Source organism: Haliotis cracherodii, unplaced genomic scaffold (assembly GCF_022045235.1).
Source record: "Haliotis cracherodii isolate W230 unplaced genomic scaffold, xgHalCrac1.p SCAF_3, whole genome shotgun sequence".
Lineage (NCBI taxonomy): Eukaryota > Metazoa > Mollusca > Gastropoda > Lepetellida > Haliotidae > Haliotis > Haliotis cracherodii.
Window position 1 is genome coordinate 74,149,654 of NW_027266286.1, and position 24,394 is coordinate 74,174,047.

Sequence of the window (24,394 nt, forward strand, 5' to 3'; positions counted from 1 at the left end):
TATGAATCATAGAACATGAGATATGTCGTGATGATTCCCACAATCCCCTACTTTTTTGCATAGTATATATCGTTAAAATATAGTACTTGGCGCTCGGCATTGAGAGGATGAAAGACGGACTGTTCGGCTGGGAGTCAGGATACTATGTCTGAGGGGTCATCACTGTTAGCTCAAAGCTTAAATTCGGGAGGATTAAGGGGATTAAGGGCTGGGGGTGTTTAGTATGTTCCTGACAGGAGAACGCTAGTTAGCAAAGAAGCTGAAGCTAGCATGTGACAGTTGAATTTGAGAGAACACCTGCAGCCAAGGTCCTGCCACCACTCTCATCCAGCTTGAGGGTCAGTGGCAACTGACGACAGGGGGCGAGAACTAACTGCACTGGAACTCAAATGGGGGACTTTGAGCTCACTGGGAACTAACCATGTGTGTGGGGTGTGTTCATCACAGTGGGTAGCACTATAAAACAGGCATTAATACAGACTAGAAGACGCACAGACGCGCACACACACACGCGTGCAATATGCAATAATGTTACGCAAAATTATAGAGAAATTATATATCAACCATGACATGGTTAAAGTCAGAGAAATCACTCCAATCTGTTGATTACGGAGGAATGAACGCGCCCTTTCGGGGTTCGTTGATTCTACTTCCGTGTTCAACCGATTCTCATTATTTCTCCATTAGGATTGTTATATGGAAATAATAAAACATTTTGAAAAAAATGACACGACGAAATCATAAGAACATAGCAACTCAGTGGTGGTGAGGTTTGTGTGTATGAGTCTTTGTGACCGTGTGTCTGTGTATGTGTGCGTGCGCCGAGCGCCAGACAGGGAAACAACAAGTACCATCTTGTAACGTCTTTATGTATGATACGACCGGGGATCGAACCACCGTCCCACCTTGATCTGTAAGACGGAGACTGGCTTCACAAACACCGCATGAAGCAACAATTGCGAAATACCCTTTTAAAGAAAGAGGATCTGTTACTCACACAACATCTATGGAGGTGAGGTGAAATGGGGTTAAACGTCGCGTCCAAGATTATTGCATTTATATCGCGACGTGTGTGTGTGTGTGTGTGTGTGTGGCTGCTTGTTCTAGTCCGGACTGGTGTCGATTTGATAGTGCTAGCCCACTGAGATACCATGCCTCAGTTTAACATGAATACCCTACTCAGACACAGTATACTGACTCCGAGCCGACCAGTTCTTGTTTAAGCCCCTTAATGCCGAGCGCCAGACAGGGTAACCATCTTTCAACGTCTTTTGGTATGACGCGGTCGGGGATTGAACCCCGACCCTTCCGCCATAAGACCACGGAGGCGGTCCAACATCTATGGAACATTAAGAGCCTGGCCCAAGACAATCCTGTAAATGGTCACATTATTGATGCGTGTCACGCTCAGCTATTGTGGGCAATGAAGACCAGGAAGTGTTGTGTTTCATAACGCTGGATGATTTATGTTACCTGATACATGCACAAGTTAGTTTCTTTATAACATTACACCATGCTGTACAACACAGGCCCTTGGGCGCTCGTCAAGATCCGTGTTGGAATTTGTCTTCAGCAACCAACGCTTGTCATGAGAGGCGAATACCGGGATCGGGTGGCCAGGCTCGCTGATTTGATTAATGCATGTCATTGTATCCTACTTGCTTAGATCGATGCTCATTATGTTCATCACAGGATTTTATGGTGCAGACTTGATTAGTTACAGACCGCCGTCATATTGCTGGAATATTGCTGAGTGTTGCGTTTAACACCAAACAAACAAACGGGCAACACAAGACGCGGCATGAAGCGTTACCTTTTATTATGAAAACGTGAACAATGTCTTAACTGGTATGTACAGTTTATAACGATGGAGCACATTTACTGCGATCAATTATAGAGTATTTAAATGGAATGTGCAGGTCATAAAAATATCAAATATCCGTGCAGAGGTATTTTCAACAAAAAACATATCAGGCCTCTTATCATCGATGATAATGTGTCAGAGCATGTTTCTACATTAGCAGGCAGCAATATAATGTACATACATGAGTCAATATAAAAAAAAAGTTAGATAAAAAACAAATTAGTTTTAACCATATATATTTTCATTGAAACAAATGAATCCAGACATAGTGATAAGACAGCTTAGTCAACAGAGGCCGCTGTGACGGTTTTATTGCATTGTAGTTGTTGGGTCGCTACTATATACAATACATTCGTTCACCCATAAACTAAGGCATGATGCCATTCAGCGTTAAAGGTACAGTGAAAACTCGGTCGGTCGAACTTTATAGAGACATTTAGAGTTGGTGACTAACGGTATGTCGACATAAGATCATAGTGCCGACAAAGAAATTCCATCAAAATTGCAGTGACATCGTCCTAAGTGACATATCTATTTAAAGATAATCATCGAGTCATACTATCAGACTGGAAATGCTAAAGTACCACATGACCTAAATACATCACAATGTAATCCTTTCAAAGGATCAAAGTTATTTCGCAACACAAACTACAATCGAGTGCACGTTGTAGAGTACCATGTGGTTTTGCTACACAAAGCCCGCACTCGAGCTATTGAAAAGGCCGATCGATGACTACCTCTAATGTGGTTCGAGGTAGCGAGGTTTCACTGTAAAAGAATATGTACAAGTAATATCAAGTCATACATCGCGTTATGATTGTTCTAGTAACAAATATCGCTTGGTCAATACAGGTTATTTAGGGTGGAATATTGCAGCTATAACTCGGTTTCAAGCGTCTTGACAATTTAGTTTATGATTCTTTACAAAATGAACACTTTCCCGAATCAAAACAATCTGGCTCTAAACGATGACATAATAGAGATACCTGATTTAAATGGCAGACATGTGACAAGAAAAGACTGAAGTTTGTGATCGGCATTTAGTAATTCGAATAACGTGAAGACGCGTCACTTTTTGGGATGACGCCTTCTGTATTCTTCATAACGACGCTTTAGGTCTACTTTTTGCCCTTTCATCACGTTTTGTTTGTTTGTTTGTTGTTTAACGCCGCAGTATTCCATCTATATGACGGCGGTATGTAAATAATCGAGTCTGGACCAGACAATCCAGTGATTGACATCATGAGCATCGATCCACGCAACTGGGATACGATGACATGCATCGACCAAGTCAACGAGTCTGACCACTCGATCCTGTTAGACGCCTCTTGCAACAAGCATAGTCGCCTTTTACGGAAAGCCAGGGTTGCTGAAGGCCCAGTCTACCCTTGATCTTCACGGGTCCTTTCATCACGTGATGAAGGCACCTGATGAAGGAACAAGACGTAGCCCTGAAACGTCGTCACAGAAGTCACAGAAGCTTAAGGAGATTGAGCCGAAACAACTACAGCTATAAAAGAGGCTCAGTACTTGTTGAAAACATATTTATTGGTTATTTCAGAGGGGATTTTCTTCAATATGTTAAAGAAGCAATGATGTTAGATGATGTTAACACCCCAACATTAACACCACTGTGTGAATAGAATTAATGAGCAAGTAGTGCGTGATGTTAGGCTGTGAAAAAATATATATCCTGATGCAAATGAACATGATTAAAGGGCGAATATAACAGACATAAGCTACATCATTGCAATCATCAGTGGACATAACGTAGGCACTATCAAAATAATCTCATTTATATTCTTTCTTGGCACAGCAGTATATAGAATTCAGCTAATGATTATAAGCGCATCATGTAGAGATACTTGGAGTTTTAAAGCGTAATTACATAATGGTAATACAAAATCGACCAAAACAAGTTCAGCTTTATTCACAGAAAAAACAACCGATCTTCTGCAAAGCGCCGTGAACATAAAGGGGAGATAACTCTATTGACATCAACGATCAAATACTTATGGCTGAAGAACATTAATCGAACTCCGTGTTGAATTATTTTTAACTTTATAAGTATATTTTTGACGCGAAGTTCCTACACGGAGTCCGATGCCTGGGAATGAGGGGCTGCATGCGTTCACCATGAGCGGATCCAGAAGTATACGAAAGAGGGGAGATCTTAGCGTTTGTGAGTTGAGTTTTATATTGCTCTTAGCAATATTCCAGCAACATTACCATCAATGGATCCGCTCGTGGTCTACACAACATCTACGATTAGTACAAGGCATCACGTCTTCCTGGGTGAATTCCGTTAAACAAAGCGAGCAGATAAAATGAGTAGACAAACTGAAAGGACTGCGATGACAGCCAATACAATACCTTTGTGAACCCGCTCAATCAAAATGTTCATATGGTGGTTGTCTGTGCGGAAATAGGAAGTCAGGTATATACAGAGGGCACAGGTGATTTCCAACACCAAGTCTTAACATTACAATAATGGGAAGCTAAATCGCACAGCCATACACTGGTATGTTTGTAATATACTCAGCGCCATTACTGGGGGATCATGGAACTAATAATAGTGAGTGAGTGAGTTGGGTTTAACGCCTCTTTTAACAGTATTACAGTTATATCGCGGCGTTTTAGCTAAATGTGAGAGCCCGAAGTGATGCAGGTCTTAGACGTGTACCACTTCGGTGAAACTGACGAGCCCGGGTATGGTGCTGACAAACCTAGAAACATAAGCAGGGCGAACCGGGATTCGAACCCACAATCATAGGTTTCTGGGGTGCCCCTCCCCTATGCACAGCGAATCGCGTCGCCTTAGACGACTGCTCCCCGCACCCCAGATAACATACTTTTCAAACAGGTAATAATTCATAAGTTTATGACTGGTATGTCTTTAGTCGTATAAAGTGGGGCAGGTACAATATTACATGTTCAGGATGGGAAAAACAGGCGTGACACATGCCGCTCTTGAGAAAAAAATAAAATAAAATTAACATTGTAAATCGAAATTATTTTATACAACCTGGAATTATCAAATAGCTTCAATATTTTCACCATGATATACAGTAACATGTACTATCAAATACTATCACTCATAGCCAACACACACACCATGTTACAGCACTACCTTCGCCATGACTAGAACTGTACATATAAATGTATATACACACAAATATTTCAGACACCTTCTAATACACCACTTAGATACAAACGTAAGTTATCTTCATCTTAAGAGTAAAACCACGTCACGTAAATTGATGTATAAAATCAGAAAATAGTTATGATAAAAAATACAGCAAATTTGTTGATGTTTTAACGTATCGCTTTGATCAGTGTGACCTCAAATATATACTGAAAGTAACTGACGAAAATATTTTGGGGAATACAGTCTCAAATTGACGTCACATGATTCTCGAAACAAAATTAATACCAAATTTCCTTAATTTCAAAGCTAATATGATCCGCTTGCCTTCACAGACTTGACTCAGTCTGTTGATGTATTGCCCAACGCCAGTTAAACAAATTACAGTACAGATTAACTTTTGTCATACGAACACTCGGATGTTCTTCTTTTGAGTCGTATACGTCACTTCCTGTTCCGCAAACATAAGCCTACAAAGCTAGTCTATGTCATCTTATCATACCTATTCCCTCCCGCCTTCCGCATCACGTAACACCTGTACACCACTAAGCAAATGACGATGAGGCCGGCACCAAGAGCTATGCCGCCAACGAAAGAGCCGCCGTCGAATTTGTGGGTTGCGGGGGGAGTTGTTTTCGGGGACGGCGTCGTGCTACCTGTTGACAAAATCAGAAAGCGTTAGTTATTCTTCTTATTAAGTTGTTTTATAACTAGGAGGTATAGTACTGTGTGAGTGAGTGAGTGAGTTACATCATTGTTCCAGCTACTTCACGGCGTGTGTTTAAATGTGGGAGGAAAGCCCGGAGTTGTGTAGATCATGGCTGTTTGCCACTTGGGGAAATCCCACGAGCACGGGTATGATGCTGATAAACCGAGAAACATAATCGGGGTGAACCGGGATCCGAACCCACGATCATAGGTTTCTGGCGTGTCCAAGGGACGCAACTCTGCACAGAGAATTGCGGCGCCTAAGACGACTGGCCCACCCGTGGCCCAAGGAGACAGAACAGAAGAAGTGTGGAAGTATAAAGTACAAATGGATGTTTGGGCGTTTTCCGAATGTGCAAAACTACAAACAGAAATTTATCGGAATGAGAATTATATTTTTTTCATTTTTGGCAAATGTTCACATCAAAATACACAGTTACGATACACAATATTCAAATAATGAATTAAGAAGCTTTGAGAGAACATTTCTTTAATATTTGGACATATACATAAAGTTGTAAAACAAACAATGGGGAGGGGGGCTTGGGCAGCGAGTTTCGAATGGAAAACAGGCCTGGTGCACACGGTTTATAGGTAGAGGCCAAGCGAGCATAATGCACACACAATATACTTACTTCACATACAGCTCAACCAACATGTAAACCGGTAGCAAATAAACTTTCCAAGAAAGAATACCGTATATGCATTTCACACGAATACTTTATACATTTGTAGGCGCACGCATTTTGAATGAGCTTTAAGCGCCGTTTAGAACAGTTATACATTTCAGTTGCAAGACAGCTTGTTAGCTTAATGTGGGAGACAACTGGTTTGTTTGTTGCGTTACGCCGCACTCAGTAATATTCCAGCTATATGACGGCGGTCTGCAAATATTCGAGTCTGAACCAGACAATCCAATGATTCACTTCAAGCGCACCGGTTAACGCAATTTAGAATACGATGACATGAATGAACCAAGTCAGCGAGTCAGCGAGTCAGACAACCAGATCCCATTAGTCGCATTTTACGACAGGCATTGATGGATGAGGTGAAATGGAGTTTAACATTCGCGTCCATGATTATTGCACTTATATAGCGACGTGCTTGCACGTGTGTGTGTTTGTGTGTCTGCTTGGACTAGTTCGGACAGATGCCGATTTATAGTGCTAGCCCACTGAGATTCCATGCCGCAGTTTAACATGAATACCACCCCACTCAGACACAGTATACTGACTCCGAGCCGACCCGTCCTTGTTTTAGCCCCTTAATGCCGAGCGCCAGACAGGGTAACAACAAGTACAATCTTTTAACGTCTTTTAGCATGACGCTGCCGGGGATCGAACCCCGGACCTTCCTCTCTACCACTAGACCACGGGGGCGGTCCATGGATGGTTGAAGGGCTGAAGGGGTATGAGAAAGCCCCACAGTGAGCATATCATAGATGCTTACTGGCATGGGTATACAACTTGGAGTACGATCAAGGATCTTAATCGGGGCGAAAATAGGTACGTGCCGACGATTGCTTAGCAACTTATTACATTTGGATCAACTACGATACGCAAGTTACTGATTGGTCGGCTGGTTATTCGGTTCGTTGGTAATGGTTGATACTTACCGGTTGGCTTGATGGCGGTGGTAGTGATGTTGGGATTCATGGTAGTGGCGTTGGGATTCATGGTAGTGGCGTTGGGATTCATGGTTGTGATGTTGGGATTCATGGTAGTGACGTTGGGATTCATGGTAGTGATGTTGGGATTCATGGTGGTGACGTTGGGATTCATGGTAGTGGAGTTGGGATTCATGGTAGTGGAGTTGGGATTCATGGTGGTAGCGTTAGGATTCATGGTAGTGGAGTTGGGATTCATGGTGGTAGCGTTAGGATTCACGGTAGTGGAGTTGGGATTCACGGTGGTGACGTTGGGATTCACGGTAGTGGAGTTGGGATTCACGGTGGTGACGTTGGGATTCATGGTAGTGACGTTGGGATTCACGGTGGTGACGTTGGGATTCACGGTAGTGACGTTGGGATTCACAGTAGTGAGGTTAGGATTCACAGTGGTGTCGTTCTGCGTTGTCGGGGCTTCTGTTGTCACTGCTGTAGTTAATTGGATAGAAATCGTTTCGTTAGCTGGATTCGCTGTTTAAACAAGAGCCACTCATTGTAAACCTACATACATTACCTTTGTCGAAAGTCACCATCGACTAACTATTGTGAACAGGAGAGGTGGGAAGGGGGAAGGGGGGAGGTGGGAGGGGGTATATGCTGCGAGCGACCTGTCATTGATATTCATATTTAATGAGAAACGCCTACAGACGTAGACTCCCAGGTATGTTATATCACACTGGACGTTATCGTGGCAGTAGGTGGAAGCAGGAAATTGGTGCGATCACGCTGCAGTGCAGTGAGATAGAGGGGTGTTATTCCAAGGAGGCTTTGTTTAATCGCTTCGTTTGCCGATATGGCTTGATTGTTTGTTGTTTAATGCCTCACGGCAATGTTCCATTTATATTACGGCGGTCTGTAAATAAATAATCGAGTCTGGACCAGACAATCCGGTGATTCACATCATGAGCATCAATCTACGCCATTTGAGATGCGGTGACATGCTTCAACCAAGTCAGCGAGCCTGACCACCCGATCCTGTTCTCGCCTCTTATGACAAGCATGGTTGTTGAAGACCAATTCTAACCCGGATCATCACGGCCCTTTGCCGATATTAACAATTTCACAAAGGTTATAATTTTGAAGACAATTATTATTCCGCCAAATGCGTCACATAAGACGGGACGTAACCTTTTTATTGGTCACCAACAAAAGCAAGTTTTTCATTTGCATTCACACAATGACCCCTTTAGGCCCTCAAAAAGGCTAACCTATTTTTTGGTAATTGTGCATTCCGCCCGCGACCCTACTTTTGAAAGCCACCAGCGAACCAAGTGATTAAAAACAAGGCCTTAGTCACAAGGAAACCTTTCACAATTTGCATGATAGGACAACAGCTGGATATAAAATGACAATTTCGATGCATGGATAATTATGTCCTGACAAGTACATTTTGTTGTAGTGTGTTTACTTGCAGCACTGATAGAGCAGGCTGTATGGGGGACCAAGAAATATAATTTAACTTCCGCATTCAAGATTGTATTACCTAGGCAAACCACATGTCCCCAAGGCATCTTACTGGCTTTATCATGCAGATTTTTAAATTGAAAGCTATAAATCAAGTCACCACGACAATATTTATTATGTAGAATCAGCTGGATTTTACGATGGAAACAGGGAAATTGTCACTTCAAAAACGCATAAATAATGCACAAGCTATGCAGGCGAAGACCGTTGGGTGTTCGTTTCAGACCGACGCTATGCTACCTGAAGTTGACGGCGAGGCTGAGGGTGAACTCGCTTCTGAAGAACCTATGTAGATGATGTAATGTAACATTAGCACAGATGGAAGTATATTGAACCTCTGACTGGAAACGGTCACTGTGTCCAGTTGGTCAGTGTCAAATGAAGTTGCCGCAAATATGTAATTTAAATACATGTTCAGTATTTTCGCTGAACACTGTAATTATCCAATCACGGTCCACAACTGAATCTGAACTGATTAGGTTGCCGCCATAGCAGAACATGAAGATATGACGTTCTGACGTACACCTAGTTTGTTTGTTTGTTTGTTTGTTGCACTCAGCAATATTCCAGCTATTTGAAGGCGGTCTGTAAATAACAGTCTGGACCAGACAATCCAGTGATTGAAATCATGAGCATCGATCAACGCAATTGGGACACGATGACAAGCATCAACTAAGTCAGCAAGCCTGACCACGCGATTCCGTTAGTCGCCTCTTACGACAAGCATAGTCGCCTTTTACGGCAAGCATAGGTTGCTGAAGACCTATTCTACCCTGGATCTTCACGGGTCTTGTACACATTGAACCCATGAGAACCGGTAGAATATTCAAAGACACGCGCTGTGTAGCATGGAATGCGTTCATTTTATGACCTCATGTCATCACACAACTGTTATTGTGAACTACTCTACGCATGGCGTAACAAGGAAGTAAAAATCCACAGGTATACCCCTGTAGTTATAATAGACGCTGGGTGAATGTTAACTAGGCTTGTTTGTGTGTACCAGCTCGTCGCCTGGGGAAGGTGGGTCATAAAGAATTTCTTAAATCCGGATCCTGATTCGATATAAGAAAATCGACACCACTATACAAGGGTGGTATAAGAGATTCCAATGCTTTGACTTTTAATCACAGCGAAGTCAACATGTGATTCGAACTCGGACCGAACGCGGGACAAACAACTGCTAACTACTAAGCTACCCAAGAACCCTTTAATTTCGTTAGTACGAAGAGTAGTGAGTCATTTGGGGTTACCGCCGCATTGCACAGTATTGCATCATATCACGGCGTGTCAGCTTAAAGTGGGAGGAAATCCCGAAGTGATGCAGGGCTCAGGCGTTTACCAACTTGGTGAAACCCACGATCACGGGTATGGTGCTGACAAACGTAGAAACATAATCGGGATGAGCCGGGATTCGAACCCACAATCTTAGGTTTCTGGCGCGCCCAAGGAACGCAACTCTGCACAGCGAATTTCGACTCCTGAGACGATTGCATATAATTATTAGTGATTCAGAGAACAGTACAGGAGTCACAGAAAGAGAATATTAACAATAAGATGGAGATGTATTAGTTGTGAGCACTACAAAAAACAAAAGCAATAAAATAAAAGATAAGCTTCGTGCATAAACCTTCAACAGAGCAAGAATATAACTAATAAAATCAAGAGGTGCTAACATTTAACAGATAAACTATCATAATGTGGCGTTTCATTATATAAGATTAAACAAGAAAACATTGGATACAAGGACATGATCAGGTATTTAGCATAAATATTGTAGAATTTACATGTATCGTTTACTGTAGTTAGTGCCAGATTTCGTCCTACGGTGAGGAGTGTATGACTATACTACACCACTTTAGATAGGGATATTTCATCTCCCCATGATACACAAGTGGCTTTCATTATATGTCGATTGTATATTTAAATAGAAAGACACACCTGACTGTCCCTATCAAACGTGGAGTAGTATATATAATCTGCACGTGCACGGTATTACCAATTTACAGCTGTTGGCATGAACTACCACATAAACATGAAACGTTTACGGTAATATCATAATATCCTTGATAATCTTTCTTGAGAGAAACTTTCGAGTTTATTCCAAAGTTGTATATAGCAGGCCCCTAGATTGCCCGAAGGCTATTTGTAGCTGCCCGAATATGTCAGTATGCTGAATGTAGCTTGTCTGAAGAATGTCAGAAGATTGTAGCTAATGGCAGACTGAAACTGCATATAGTATGGCCTTAGACTGCCCGATCAATGTCTGTATACTGTAACTAATCGTAGGCTGTCTACGTCAAGTGGACTGTCGTAGGCGGTCTGAAAAAATGCCCGGATGCTGTCCGTGATCCGTTACAGTAGTTGCCAGTAGATGGTCTGTAGATGGTCTGTAGATGGTCTGTAGATGGTCAGTAGATGGTCTGTAGATGGTCTGTAGATGGTCAGGAACTGTCCGTTGGCTGTCCGCATCCTGTACGTAACTGTCCGTAAACTGTTTATAACTGTCCGTAGACTTCCGTCGACTTCATTTGTTGATGTCATTGAGTACATACTGATTCGCATCACTGCTACACCCTCCTTTAAACATGGAAATGTGATGCTGACTAACAATATGCACTAACATGAAATCCCCAAAACATATGCTGAGTGTATATTACATATGGAAATGGTATGACAACAATAAACCTCTTCTAAATTCATTATGTCAGCGACTTTTATGAAAGCTTCCAGTATATCTGATTTCGTACCGCAGGATCCTGGGAAATTATACCTAAGGGGCAGCTACGGACAGCTTCAGAAGAAACCAAGAGTGATGTATTTAGTGACCCTCCTATACACACCCAGCTCCTGACGCGAAGGACATCTATATTACCTGAGGGTGAGTGGTCTGTACTAGCGGAGGAGCCAGTACTACCGGAGGAGCCAGTACTACCGGAGTAGTCTGTGGTGCCGGAGTGGTCTGTGGTGCCGGAGTGGTCACTAGTTCCGGTGGGATCAGACTCGCCGGTTGGGTTCACGGAAGTAGAAGCCGCTGAAAATGATAGTGAAATAAACAAAGCGTTACCATTGTTCAAAATACCACTATGACGTCACTATTATATCAGCTGTAGATTCTCTGTAACGAGCTGGCAACTCACTTCAATACTTTCATTCTGTTGGAGTTTGATATTCAGTCAAAACCACTGAAATCAAAGGCACGTTGCAGTTTCGATTCAGTATATTAAATCTTTCAATCAAGATGACGAACTTAAGAACAGAACAGAACGGTATTTACACTCACGCCGGGATCCTTGGCATATGAGGTACAAATTTGCAAACAGTAAATCCATAAGATGGCGGGGTGGTTTACATGGAAGATTTTACAGTTTTCATAATGACGTTACAGAATGTACAGAGTTTTTTTAATGACACTTGTCTTTTTTACAAATAAATAGTTAGAACTGGCGCACAGTCGTCACAAAGGACTGCACCCAAATGCTTAAGGACAAGGTGGGACATCCGGCCCTCAGGATCTATACAATTGACTGAGGTTCGAACCCCCGACCTTCCGCTCTCCGGGCAGACACTCTCCCACTAGACTACAGGTGGCCCTGAGAACACCTGCTTACAAGTGGCAGTTTGCGTTTTTTGTTGGTTGTTGTTTAACGCCGCACTCAGCAATATCCAAACTTTTTGACTGCGGCCTCTAAATAATCGAGGCTGGACCAGACAATTCAGTGAATGATTGCGTGGGGCAATGCAACACGAACACTATTCCATCGACTATGGGAACTAGTATTAGAGCGATCAAAGTTTTACCAATATATTTTTTTGATTGAATCTAGCATGTCGTCTTTGAACATATGCAGGCGCCTGTATAGTGTAGCATATGCAGCATTTGAATATGTCACACAAGTCTCTCTCACTACAGTACATGCCCGTTATTTCAGAACAATATTATTTAAAGCATGCAGTTGTAGATGTGTTGTGGGATCGATCTCCATCAACTGTCCATTTCTAATGAACATGAATACCCAGAATAAAACAATGGCGAGCGAGCTGGCTGACATCAGCCGCGGCGTGCGTCACCGTTATCTCGTCACGTCCTAACCACGTGACCAGCAGGTTACGCCTGTACAACTACCGCATTTCATGTAATTAGCGATGCGGACCTATTTTCTTCCTAACCCGGAGTAATTGGAGACCCGGTGCTGAATATCTGAAGTACATTGTTGCATAAGCTAGTCTCTAATAAATTGGCATACCCTTACAACAGAGTGTGTTTGTTTGTTGTTTAATGCCGCACTCAGCAATATTCCAGCTATATGACGGCGGTCTGTAGATAATCGAGCCTGGACCAGACAATCCAGTGACATCATGAACATCGATCCACGCAATTGGGATCGATAACATGCAACCACCAAGTCAACGAGCCTGACCACCCGATCCCGTTAGTCAAGCATAGCCGCCTTTTATGGGTTGCTGAAGACCCCTTACAACAGTGATAAAACAGGACCCTGGACATGTATTTATTATTTGTGAAAGAATACGGTACGTGTATCGGCTTTTACCATTGTCCCTGGAAGGTGACGCGACAGCTGACTAAAGTCCCAAACATGTATTGATGTACACGTACATGTGTGTGGATAGACGCATAGCGATTATCAGTTCAATCCTTCGTCCATCCCAACATTCCTGTACTGCAATGTGTGATCATGTTATCAAAAGGAAAAAAACGGGAGAGTATTGACAATGCCAGATTGTGAGTGAGTTGGATTTAACGCCGCTTTTAACAGTATTCCAGTGATATCACGGCGTGTCAGCTTAATGTGGGAGGAAAGCCCGAAGTGATGCAGGACGTTTGCCACTGCGGTGAAACCCACGAGCACGGGTTTAGTGCTGACAAACCTAGAAACATAATCGGGGCGAACCGGGATTCGAACCCACAATCATAGGTTCCTGACGAGCCCGAGGGACGCAACTCTGCACAGCGAATTTCGACGCCTTAGACGACAGGGCCACCCGTGTCCCCTTGTTCAAATATAAACATTGTTTTGAGAGTTTACCAGTACAAATACATATATACGTATATAACGAACTCATTTCTCCAGACCCTGTGTTACATCCATGTTCTGCTGTATATACACGAGCTCGCCGTACCCAGCAATAGACCAGCTATATGACGGCAGTCTGTAAATAACCGAGTCTGGACCTGACAATCCAGTGATTGACATTGGCGGTGCTGAGTTAGGCGTTAAACAACGAACAAACAAACCACGTTTAGAAAAGCTCTTTCTCTATTTCGTTGTAGCTCAAATTACATTTTTATTCAAACAGACAGATATGTAGGTATTTTAAGAGAACATAGACTGTGTAGCATTTGTAAGATGGTTGTATTGACGATGAATAACACTAGTATGTGTGTGTTCAGTGTATGGTGATTTAACAGCATAATATCTAAACGACAAGTTCTACCACAATCCAAATGTGAACACATTTGGTAAATCAATGACATGCATTGTACAGAAACTACCGGAAATGCATATATGTTTATTTATCGCGCTATGAAACACAAAAGTGTATGGTTGTGTAACACCCCCAGACTACCTACTATAGGCCTCATCGTGTGTGTGTGTGTGTGTGTGTGTGTGTAAAACCCCCCGACTACCTACTATAGACCTCATCGTGTGTGTGTGTGTGTGTGTGTGTAACACCCCCCGACTACCTACTATAGACCTCATCGTGTGTGTGTGTGTGTGTAACACCCCCCGACTACCTACTATAGGCCTCATCGTGTGTGTGTGTGTGTGTGTGTCTAACACCCCCCGACTAACTACTATAGGCCTCATCGTGTGTGTGTGTGTGTGTGTAAATGTGTGTAACACCCCCCGACTTCCTACTATAGGCTTCATCGAGTGTGTGTGTGTGTGTGTCTAACACCCCCCGACTACCTACTATAGGCCTCATCGTGTGTGTGTGTGTGTGTGTGTAACACCCCCCGACTACCTACTATAGGCCTCATCGTGTGTGTGTGTGTGTGTGTGTGTGTGTGTGTAACACCCCCCGACTTCCTACTATAGACCTCATCGTGTGTGTGTGTGAGTGTGTGTAACACCCCCCGACTACCTACTATAGGCCTCATCGTGTGTGTGTGTGTGTGTGTGTGTGTGTGTGCAACACCCCCCGACTAACTACTATAGGCCTCATTGTGTGTGTGTGTGTGTGTGTGTGTAAGTGTGTGTAACACCCCCGACTACCTACTATAGACCTCATCGTGTGTGTGTGTGTGTAAGTGTGTGTAACATCCCCCGACTACCTACTATAGGCCTCATCGTGTGTGTGTGTGTGTGTGTAACACCCCCCGACTACCTACTATAGGCCTCATCGTGTGTGTGTGTGTGTGTAAGTGTGTGTAACATCCCCCGACTACCTACTATAGGCCTCATCGTGTGTGTGTGTGTGTGTGTAACACCCCCCGACTACCTACTATAGGCCTCATCGTGTGTGTGTGTGTGTGTGTAACACCCCCCGACTACCTACTATAGGCCTCATCGTGTGTGTGTGTGTGTAACACCCCCCGACTTCCTACTATAGACCTCATCGTGTGTGTGTGTGTGTGTGTGTAACACCCCCCGACTACCTACTATAGGCCTCATCGTGTGTGTGTGTGTGTGTGTGCAACACCCCCGACTACCTACTATAGACCTCATCGTGTGTGTGTGTGTGTGTGTAAGTGTGTGTAACACCCCCCGACTACCTACTATAGGCCTCATCGTGTGTGTGTGTGTGTGTGTGTGTGTGTGTAACACCCCCCGACTAACTACTATAGGCCTCATCGTGTGTGTGTGTGTGTGTGTGTGTAAATGTGTGTAACACCCCCCGACTTCCTACTATAGGCTTCATCGAGTGTGTGTGTGTGTGTGTGTCTAACACCCCCCGACTACCTACTATAGGCCTCATCGTGTGTGTGTGTGTGTGTGTAACACCCCCGACTACCTACTAGGCCTCATCGTGTGTGTGTGTGTAACACCCCCCGACTAACTACTATAGGCCTCATCGTGTGTGTGTGTGTGTGTGTGTAACACCCCCGACTACCTACTAGGCCTCATCGTGTGTGTGTGTGTAACACCCCCCGACTAACTACTATAGGCCTCATCGTGTGTGTGTGTGTGTGTGTGTGTGTGTAACACCCCCGACTACCTACTATAGACCTCATCGTGTGTGTGTGAGTGTGTGAGTGTGAGTGTGTGTGTGTGTGTGTAACACCCCCAGACTACCTACTATAGGCCTCATCGTGTGTGTGTGTGTGTGTGTGTAACACCCCCCGACTACCTACTATAGGCCTCATCGTGTGTGTGTGTGTGTGTGTGTAACACCCCCCGACTACCTACTATAGACCTCATCGTGTGTGTGTGTGTGTAAGTGTGTGTAACACCCCCCGACTTCCTACTATAGACCTCATCGTGTGTGTGTGTGTAAGTGTGTGTAACACCCCCCGACTAGCTACTATAGGCCTCATCGTGTGTGTGTGTGTGTGTGTGTGTAACACCTCCGACTACCTACTATAGGCCTCATCGTGTGTGTGTGTGTAACACCCCCCGACTAACTACTATAGGCCTCATCGTGTGTGTGTGTGTGTGTGTGTAACACCCCCGACTACCTACTATAGACCTCATCGTGTGTGTGTGTGTGTAACACCCCCCCCCCCCCCCCGACTACCTACTATAGGCCTCATCGTGTGTGTGTGTGTGCGACACACACACACACACACACACACACACACACACACACACACACACACACACACACACACACACACACACACACACACACACCGACTACCTACAATAGTCCTCATCGTGTGTGTGCCTCATGAATAAGGGATTGATGATACTGGTCCCGCAAACGTGACACAAGCAAACAGGGTTTAACACTGCAGGATAATCACATTATGCTTTTACCCTGCAGTCAAACATTATGCTGTAAGCCCGTGGAGCTAGTCCAGCTTGAATATGCATTACCGACCTGAACGTGGGTATAGAAACGTTTGTATTCGAATTTTTTATGCATGTGAGGAAGTTGTTTTCGAATGCATTAATCAATAATGAAATGAAAAACAAATGATTGTATGAAAAAAACCTTTTCAAGCTATCCGATAAGCCTGTTTCCTCGGTAAAATATCCTGGTTGATGTAAAAGATAACTTGTTTCACAGAATACTGAAGCCACATTCTTTCCGCTTGGCATGAAGATTGGAAAAAGGCTGCATGTGTTAATGCAGTGACCGATATAAATATATATGCTTTTATATCATATATGTGCTGTCACATCGATTCACATCTGTTGAAGCAAGGTGAAATGTGTGATTATTGCATTAATATAGCGTCGAGCATGCAGAGGTGTGTGTGTGTGTGTGTGTGTGTGTGTGTGTGTGTGTCTCTGTGTGTGTGTGTTGCTGCATTATAGTGCATGCCCACTGATATACCATGACGCAGTATACTGACTCCGAGCCGACCAGTCCTTGTTTTAGCCCCTTAATGCTAAGCGCCAGGCAAGGTAACAACAAGTACCATCTTTTTAACTTCCGCTCTCCGGGCGGACGCTCCACAGCTAGGCCACGTAGGAGATCTTATTTCACTGAGAAGAAGGACTATTCTCACACCTTCCCATCCTTTACAAGCAGTTTATCCAATGGTTTTGCATAGGAGTTTGGCGCAAAGGTTGTATTCTGCACTCAAATGAGCTGTGGCAGTGGCCATTTTGATTTTTTTAAAATTTATATAATATTACGTTGATGTAGCCAGGGGTATGTCGTGGAACTAGGATACTGGTGTGTTCAGTTGTCTTAAAGTTCGGAGCTAACGGACGGATTGGCGGACGGACGAATGATGATGAGACACGAACTGCAGCAAAAATGTCTTTCCATTGGAGTGTTCAGTCAAAATTATATAAACAGTAAACTACGTATATAACGAACTGACAGATATAACGAACTGTTTTTGGTCCCGTCCATTTGCTGTATATATGCTGTACTTATGGTTATAACGAACAACGTATATAACTAATTACAATTAGCGGTACTTTGAGTTCGTTATAACCGTAGTTTACTGTAATCTAAAACGAAACAACATGTCTCTTTCTCACTCGCTGCCAGATGCATAGTATTGCCTATCAGCGCTATACTGACATGACACTGGTGGAGCAGTAATTCGGCATCACAGCGTATACGGTCGACGTGCAACAGGAAAATATAAACAGGAACTAAACAAACAAGTGCACACCCGGAAGAAGATACTAATCTGCAAGCGACATGGACTTTAGAGACTGCAATTCATTAACTGCAATTCAGTAACCACGCCATGCACAAAACAAGGCATCTCAAATTTCATCATTAGATTTCATGTATTTGAAAAGAAAACGTGTGTTGTCCTACTCTATGCTACTAAAATCCACTTCAATTGTGTAACAAAAGGCCAACGAATGGCCTTAATACTGTTTTGTTCTAATGCCAAGAGCCAACATGGAACAACTATCTGTTAACTGGTTTGGTTTGACGCGGCCAGGGATCGAACCACCGACTTACGCTTTCCGGGCGTACGCTTTATCCACTACGCCACGGGGGCGGTCAAAGAACGGACTCACTTCAAAATAAAGTGAGGGACTAGTGGTCGAGCTTCTGCCCGAAGTGCTAATGGTCCGGGGTTCGATCCCCGGCCGCGTCATAACAAAAGACGTTAAAAGATGGTACTTGTTGTTACGCTGCCTGGCGCTCGGCATTAATGGGGATAAAACAAGGACTGGTCGGCTCCGAGTCAGTATACTGTGTCTGAGTGGGGAATCCATGTTAACACTGCAGCATGGTATCTCAGTGGGCTAAAACAAGGACTGGTCGGCTCCGAGTCAGTATACTGTGTCTGAGTGGGGAATCCATGTTAAAACTGCAGCATGGTATCTCAGTGGGCTAAAACAAGGACTGGTCGGCTCCGAGTCAGTATACTGTGTCTGAGTGGGGAATCCATGTTAAAACTGCAGCATGGTATCTCAGTGGGCTAAAACAAGGACTGGTCGGCTCCGAGTCAGTATACTGTGTCTGAGTGGGGAATCCATGTTAAAACTGCAGCATGGTATCTCAGTGGGCTAAAACAAGGACTGGTCGGCTCCGAGTCAGTATACTGTGTCTGAGGTGGGAATCCATGTTAAAACTGCAGCATGGTATCTCAGTGGGCTAAAACAAGGACTGGTCGCCTCCGAGTCAGTATACTGTGTCTGAGTGGGGAATCCATGTTAAAACTGCAGCATGGTATCTCAGTGGGCTAAAACAAGGACTGGTCGGCTCCGAGTCAGTATACTGTGTCTGAGTGGGGAATCCATGTTAAAACTGCAGCATGGTATCTCAGTGGGCTAAAACAAGGACTGGTCGCCTCCGAGTCAGTATACTGTGTCTGAGTGGGGAATCCATGTTAAAACTGCAGCATGGTATCTCAGTGGGCTAAAACAAGGACTGGTCGGCTCCGAGTCAGTATACTGTGTCTGAGGTGGGAATCCATGTTAAAACTGCAGCATGGTATGTCAGTGGGCTAAAACAAGGACTGGTCGGCTCCGAGTCAGTATACTGTGTCTGAGTGGGGAATCCATGTTAAAACTGCAGCATGGTATCTCAGTGGGCTAAAACAAGGACTGGTCGGCTCCGAGTCAGTATACTGTGTCTGAGGTGGGAATCCATGTTAAAACTGCAGCATGGTATCTCAGTGGGCTAAAACAAGGACTGGTCGGCTCCGAGTCAGTATACTGTGTCTGAGTGGGGAATCCATGTTAAAACTGCAGCATGGTATCTCAGTGGGCTAAAACAAGGACTGGTCGCCTCCGAGTCAGTATACTGTGTCTGAGGTGGGAATCCATGTTAACACTGCAGCATGGTATCTCAGTGGGCTAAAACAAGGACTGGTCGCCTCCGAGTCAGTATACTGTGTCTGAGGTGGGAATCCATGTTAAAACTGCAGCATGGTATCTCAGTGGGCTAAAACAAGGACTGGTCGGCTCCGAGTCAGTATACTGTGTCTGAGTGGGGAATCCATGTTAACACTGCAGCATGGTATCTCAGTGGGCTAAAACAAGGACTGGTCGCCTCCCAGTTAGTATACTGTGTCTGAGTGGGGAATCCATGTTAACACTGCAGCATGGTATCTCAGTGGGCTAAAACAAGGACTGGTCGGCTCCGAGTCAGTATACTGTGTCTGAGTGGGGAATCCATGTTAACACTGCAGCATGGTATCTCAGTGGGCTAAAACAAGGACTGGTCGGCTCCGAGTCAGTATACTGTGTCTGAGTGGGGAATCCATGTTAACACTGCAGCATGGTATCTCAGTGGGCTAAAACAAGGACTGGTCGGCTCCGAGTCAGTATACTGTGTCTGAGGTGGGAATCCATGTTAAAACTGCAGCATGGTATCTCAGTGGGCTAAAACAAGGACTGGTCGGCTCCCTGTTAGTATACTGTGTCTGAGTGGGGAATCCATGTTAACACTGCAGCATGGTATCTCAGTGGGCTAAAACAAGGACTGGTCGGCTCCGAGTCAGTATACTGTGTCTGAGGTGGGAATCCATGTTAACACTGCAGCATGGTATCTCAGTGGGCTAGCACTATAAATCGGCATTCGTCCGGACTAGTACTAGCCACAGCCACAGCATCAGTCACACACACGCAAGCACACGCACACACACACGCACACACACACGTCGCTATATAAGTGCATCAATCTTGAACGCGACGTTAAACCCCATTTCACCTCACCTCAAAACCTCGAACGATATAACGGTGTGTCCATTAATTCGTAGACGGCAGAAGACGGATGAGACAGGGGCGTGGGGCGTGTATATATGTATATGTACGTCACACACCACCTGCTAGCAACGTGAGTGCGAGTTCGTTCAGGATAACCGATCGATATTTCATCCTCAGACGCGAATCTTAGCTACATCTGTAAACACAGACACATCCAAGAACGTCCTGGAAACTGCAGGTTAGAATCAGCCAGCCACGTGGCTGCAGCTCGTCGTATTTCCCCGTGGGTGTTCTCGGGATTGACATCACCTTGCTGGACTGAGTCTGGGGGGACTTCAGGGGGACTTCAGGGCGACGTAATGGTGACATCCATATAAAAATACGTTTTTTTTATTTTCACCAACGTTGTACAAGCAGCTTGAAGGTATTAACCTTTTGTTGAGTAGCTGTGTTCATCATCGACTTCAGAAAAAAACTACGCCAATCGATTTCCTAAATCGGTTCTATTCCCGGCGACACAATCCTCAAGTTACACAGTCAGATTATCGCTAACTGTGGCAATCCCAACTTAATAAATCTAAATACGACACATCCAATTTATAACAAACATATAAATAACATTCATAGCCAAACCTCTGAATGTTCAAAACAGACTAGACTGTGTTTTAATTGTATGAACAACATTGAAGATGAAAACCAAGTCCTCTTAACATGTCCCCTTTAGACAGATCAGCGCAGGGATCGCATCAGGGTTTGCAGGGAAATGTGGCCAGATTTTGACATTTTAACAAATAGAGTAATATTTAACCGTATTTGAAGAGTTAGCCCACATACATACAACACTACAGTTACTTATCATCTCCGTCAACATCATCACTACATGTCGGTGAATCTAAGCATTATCTACATTTGTTGATAAAGGTTAGTTGACACAAGTTACAGAGTTATCTGATTCATGGAATATATCACAGTCGCTACAATATTTAATGCGACCGGGACCCGTTTCATAGAACAATTGTAGCGCTAAGACTCCCATATCTATAACACACTGAATTACGACATTCATAACGACGTGTTTTCGTGGAGGCCTATGACTGTTCCTGGGAATATAGTCACTAGGATTATCCTTGCACTGTATTGTTAATAGAACACTCAAACTCTAATACCAGACTCGGCGGAGAGGAAAAAACCCCCAAATTCTTCAAAAGTTATATGTTTCCTCATTGGTGAAATCGGTAAGATCCGTATTTGTCACGCTTCAGGCCATCTTTTGTAAATTTCTAAACAAAGCATGCCTCTTTCTACCTTTAGGTCTATGAGGCGTGCAGCTCTGCAAAGTGTCAACAATGCCTAATTTGTATGTGTATTCCAAAACAGGAAAATTATTGTTTATACCTCTTACAAAATCTTAAAATCTATATGTGAACTTTCAGAATGAAAAGGGTTTATATTCGTCCCGAAGAATCTGGTTTGTCTGAATGTGAGAGTCGCTATATGGCTGAAATCATGTCCATGCGACGTTCAATTTTCACTCACTCACTCTCCATGTAAGAAGAGTGGTGAGTGAGTGCTGTTTTATGCCGCTTGAACAATATTGAAGAAAATGGACTTCAAACATCGGTGGTTGACCCTGAGGCTACAGTAAACACTATTTATCGTAAATAACCTTTATGACTGGGTATATCTTCTAGCACATACGGCTACATCGCGTTATTTAATCAAGCCTTGATTAGGCCTATCAGTGGTGATAGCTTCATCAACGACTCACTCTATCAGGATATGGTGAAATAATCAGACACGTCACACTTTAGCCTGGGCAAGTGTGGTTTGTTTTCAGGGCGCTTTCGCAATAATTTAACCATACAGAACAATAAATGTTAGGGATCGTGACTAGTTTTAGTGATATTTTATTGTAGGGAAGACTGAACACACAATTTCATATTTCAGAAATAAAAATATTTGACGATCCCTTACTTTTTTTGTTCAGTATATTTCACGGCGCTCACCACGTGGATCAGCACGACCTGACAGGACGAAGTGATCTCTGTGTTGAGTCTAACCTTCGTCATGGTGATTGTGGGTTAGAATAGGTCCCAAGCAACGTACGCTCGTGGCATTAGGGTCTGCACAGAACGGATTGTCGGACTGGATGACTTGGTTAATTGTCTGCCACCATACACAGACTGCGCGGGACGTTTCTCATAATATTAAATACGTGCCAACGTCATACGAGATAGATGGAATATTGCCAAGTGCGGCCCTCAACAACAAACAAATATCTTCGGATTAAAGCTTGGCCATTAAAGAGGATATCCAACAATCCCATTCACAGCTGTGACGCTATTATATAAGAAATGTATGTATGTAGGTAGGTAGGTAGGTAGGTAGGTAGGTAGGTAGGTAGGTAGGTAGGTAGGTAGGTGGGTTTGTTTGTTTGTTTGTTTGTTTGTTTAACGCCGCACTCAGCAAAATTTGAGTAATATATAAGTAATCGAGTCTGGACCAGACAATCCAGTGATTGACATCATGAGCATCGATCCACGCAATTGGGATATAATGACATGCTTCAACCATGTCAGCGAGCCTGACCATCCGATCCCGTTAGTCGCCTTTTGAGACAAGCATAGTCGCCTTTTACGACAAGCAATGGTATGTATGTTTGTACGTATGTATCACCATTGTAGACTTCCAACGTGCTCATTGCCTCTACGTCATATTTAGATTTGGATAACTAGGTCCAGCCACTCCTGGATGGGATTCCGACCGACAGAGGCATTTTTTAAATGAACACAATATACAGGCATGTGATACTGTAGAACATTATTCTTTTGGTTGTTATATTGTCATCACAAATACCCGTGAGGGCCAATAACTATGTGAGTGAGTAGGCTTTTTCGCCGTTTTTATCCCCGCGAGGGCACCGGAAAGGACTCCGCATAGTGCAGTGTACACAAACAGCTTTTGTAGAATCGGGTGAATAAATCAATAAACACAGAACGAAGCGTTGTCAATCATTCATTGTGAAAGTATTGCTCAACGCTACGTAATACGTCGTCGGGCGTCATGGCCATTCAAACAAAATTGTGTTGGGGGAAAAAATGTGGAATGTCGCAGGCGAAAGAGACGAAATCTTACAACCACTTTCGACACTAAATCAAATTAGTACATAAGAAATATGAGTCAATAAAACACATAATCGATAATATTTGTGGCGTTTCAACAGCGTATTGGGGATGGCGAGGACGACAAGGAGCAGACGACTCAAACATGTGGACATTTTTCACTCACCTTTGACGAAAACGCCCCCCAAACCCAGGCACAACAGCGCTAGGGGAATGAAACACTTGGGGTTCAGCAAAGATGCCATCTTCGTTATGAGCCTGTTCACTCGAGTCAAGTCGCTTGCAAACGCTATGTCCCGGTGAAAATCCTATATCCTGTATATATATTGCCGTTTTCTGCGAAATAGCTTGTGACTGTTACTCAGACGGTACAGCGCATGGCGATTGACACAGGCTTGTCATCTAGTTCCGGGTGACCTACAAATCAGTGTCACGTTTGGACAGGTAAGAAATGTCAAGATGGGCACCTCGTTATAACGCAGCCACTCGCCTGTGGCCAGCATATCGCGTGCGTTGTGTGGGTGGCATTTAGAAGTATAATACAAGGGTGGAAACATTACAACCAATCACATGCGTCGTCTAATAAAAATGTTGTTATTGTTGTGAGGAATACATTGTTATCGTCATCGTAAGCCGCCATTGAAACAGCACTAATGTTTAAAA

The 24,394-nt window shown here is 43.8% G+C and overlaps 1 protein-coding gene across 2 annotated transcripts; it reads right to left on the reverse strand.

Annotated features, from left to right (window-relative positions):
- Positions 1-1,797: 1,797 nt before the first annotated feature.
- On the reverse strand, positions 1,798-24,138 carry LOC139473662 (autotransporter adhesin BpaC-like). 2 transcript variants are annotated; one of them, XM_071256355.1, is made up of 6 exons: positions 23,898-24,138; positions 11,723-11,881; positions 7,333-7,812; positions 5,512-5,665; positions 4,238-4,279; positions 1,798-2,632 (listed from the first exon to the last, which is right to left on the reverse strand). In XM_071256355.1, the coding sequence occupies exons 1-5, from the start codon at positions 23,974-23,976 to the stop codon at positions 4,252-4,254; spliced, it is 900 nt and encodes a 299-aa protein (XP_071112456.1). In that variant the 5' UTR covers positions 23,977-24,138; the 3' UTR covers positions 1,798-2,632; positions 4,238-4,251. The 2 variants fall into 2 exon arrangements, with proteins under 2 accessions (XP_071112456.1, XP_071112455.1); XM_071256354.1 differs by having other exon boundaries at positions 1,798-4,279.
- Positions 24,139-24,394: the final 256 nt, after the last annotated feature.

Bases quoted from the DNA above. Each gene is read 5' to 3' on its own strand.
- LOC139473662 (XM_071256355.1), bottom strand. From the start codon at position 23,976: ATGGCATCTTTGCTGAACCCCAAGTGTTTCATTCCCCTAGCGCTGTTG. The intron at 11,882-23,897 runs GTGAGTGAAAAA...TATCATTTTCAG, and splicing joins GGGGGGCGTTTTCGTCAAAG to CGGCTTCTACTTCCGTGAAC. The intron at 4,280-5,511 runs GTATGATAAGAT...ATTTCCGCACAG, and splicing joins CGGAAGGCGGGAGGGAATAG to ACAACCACCATATGAACATT.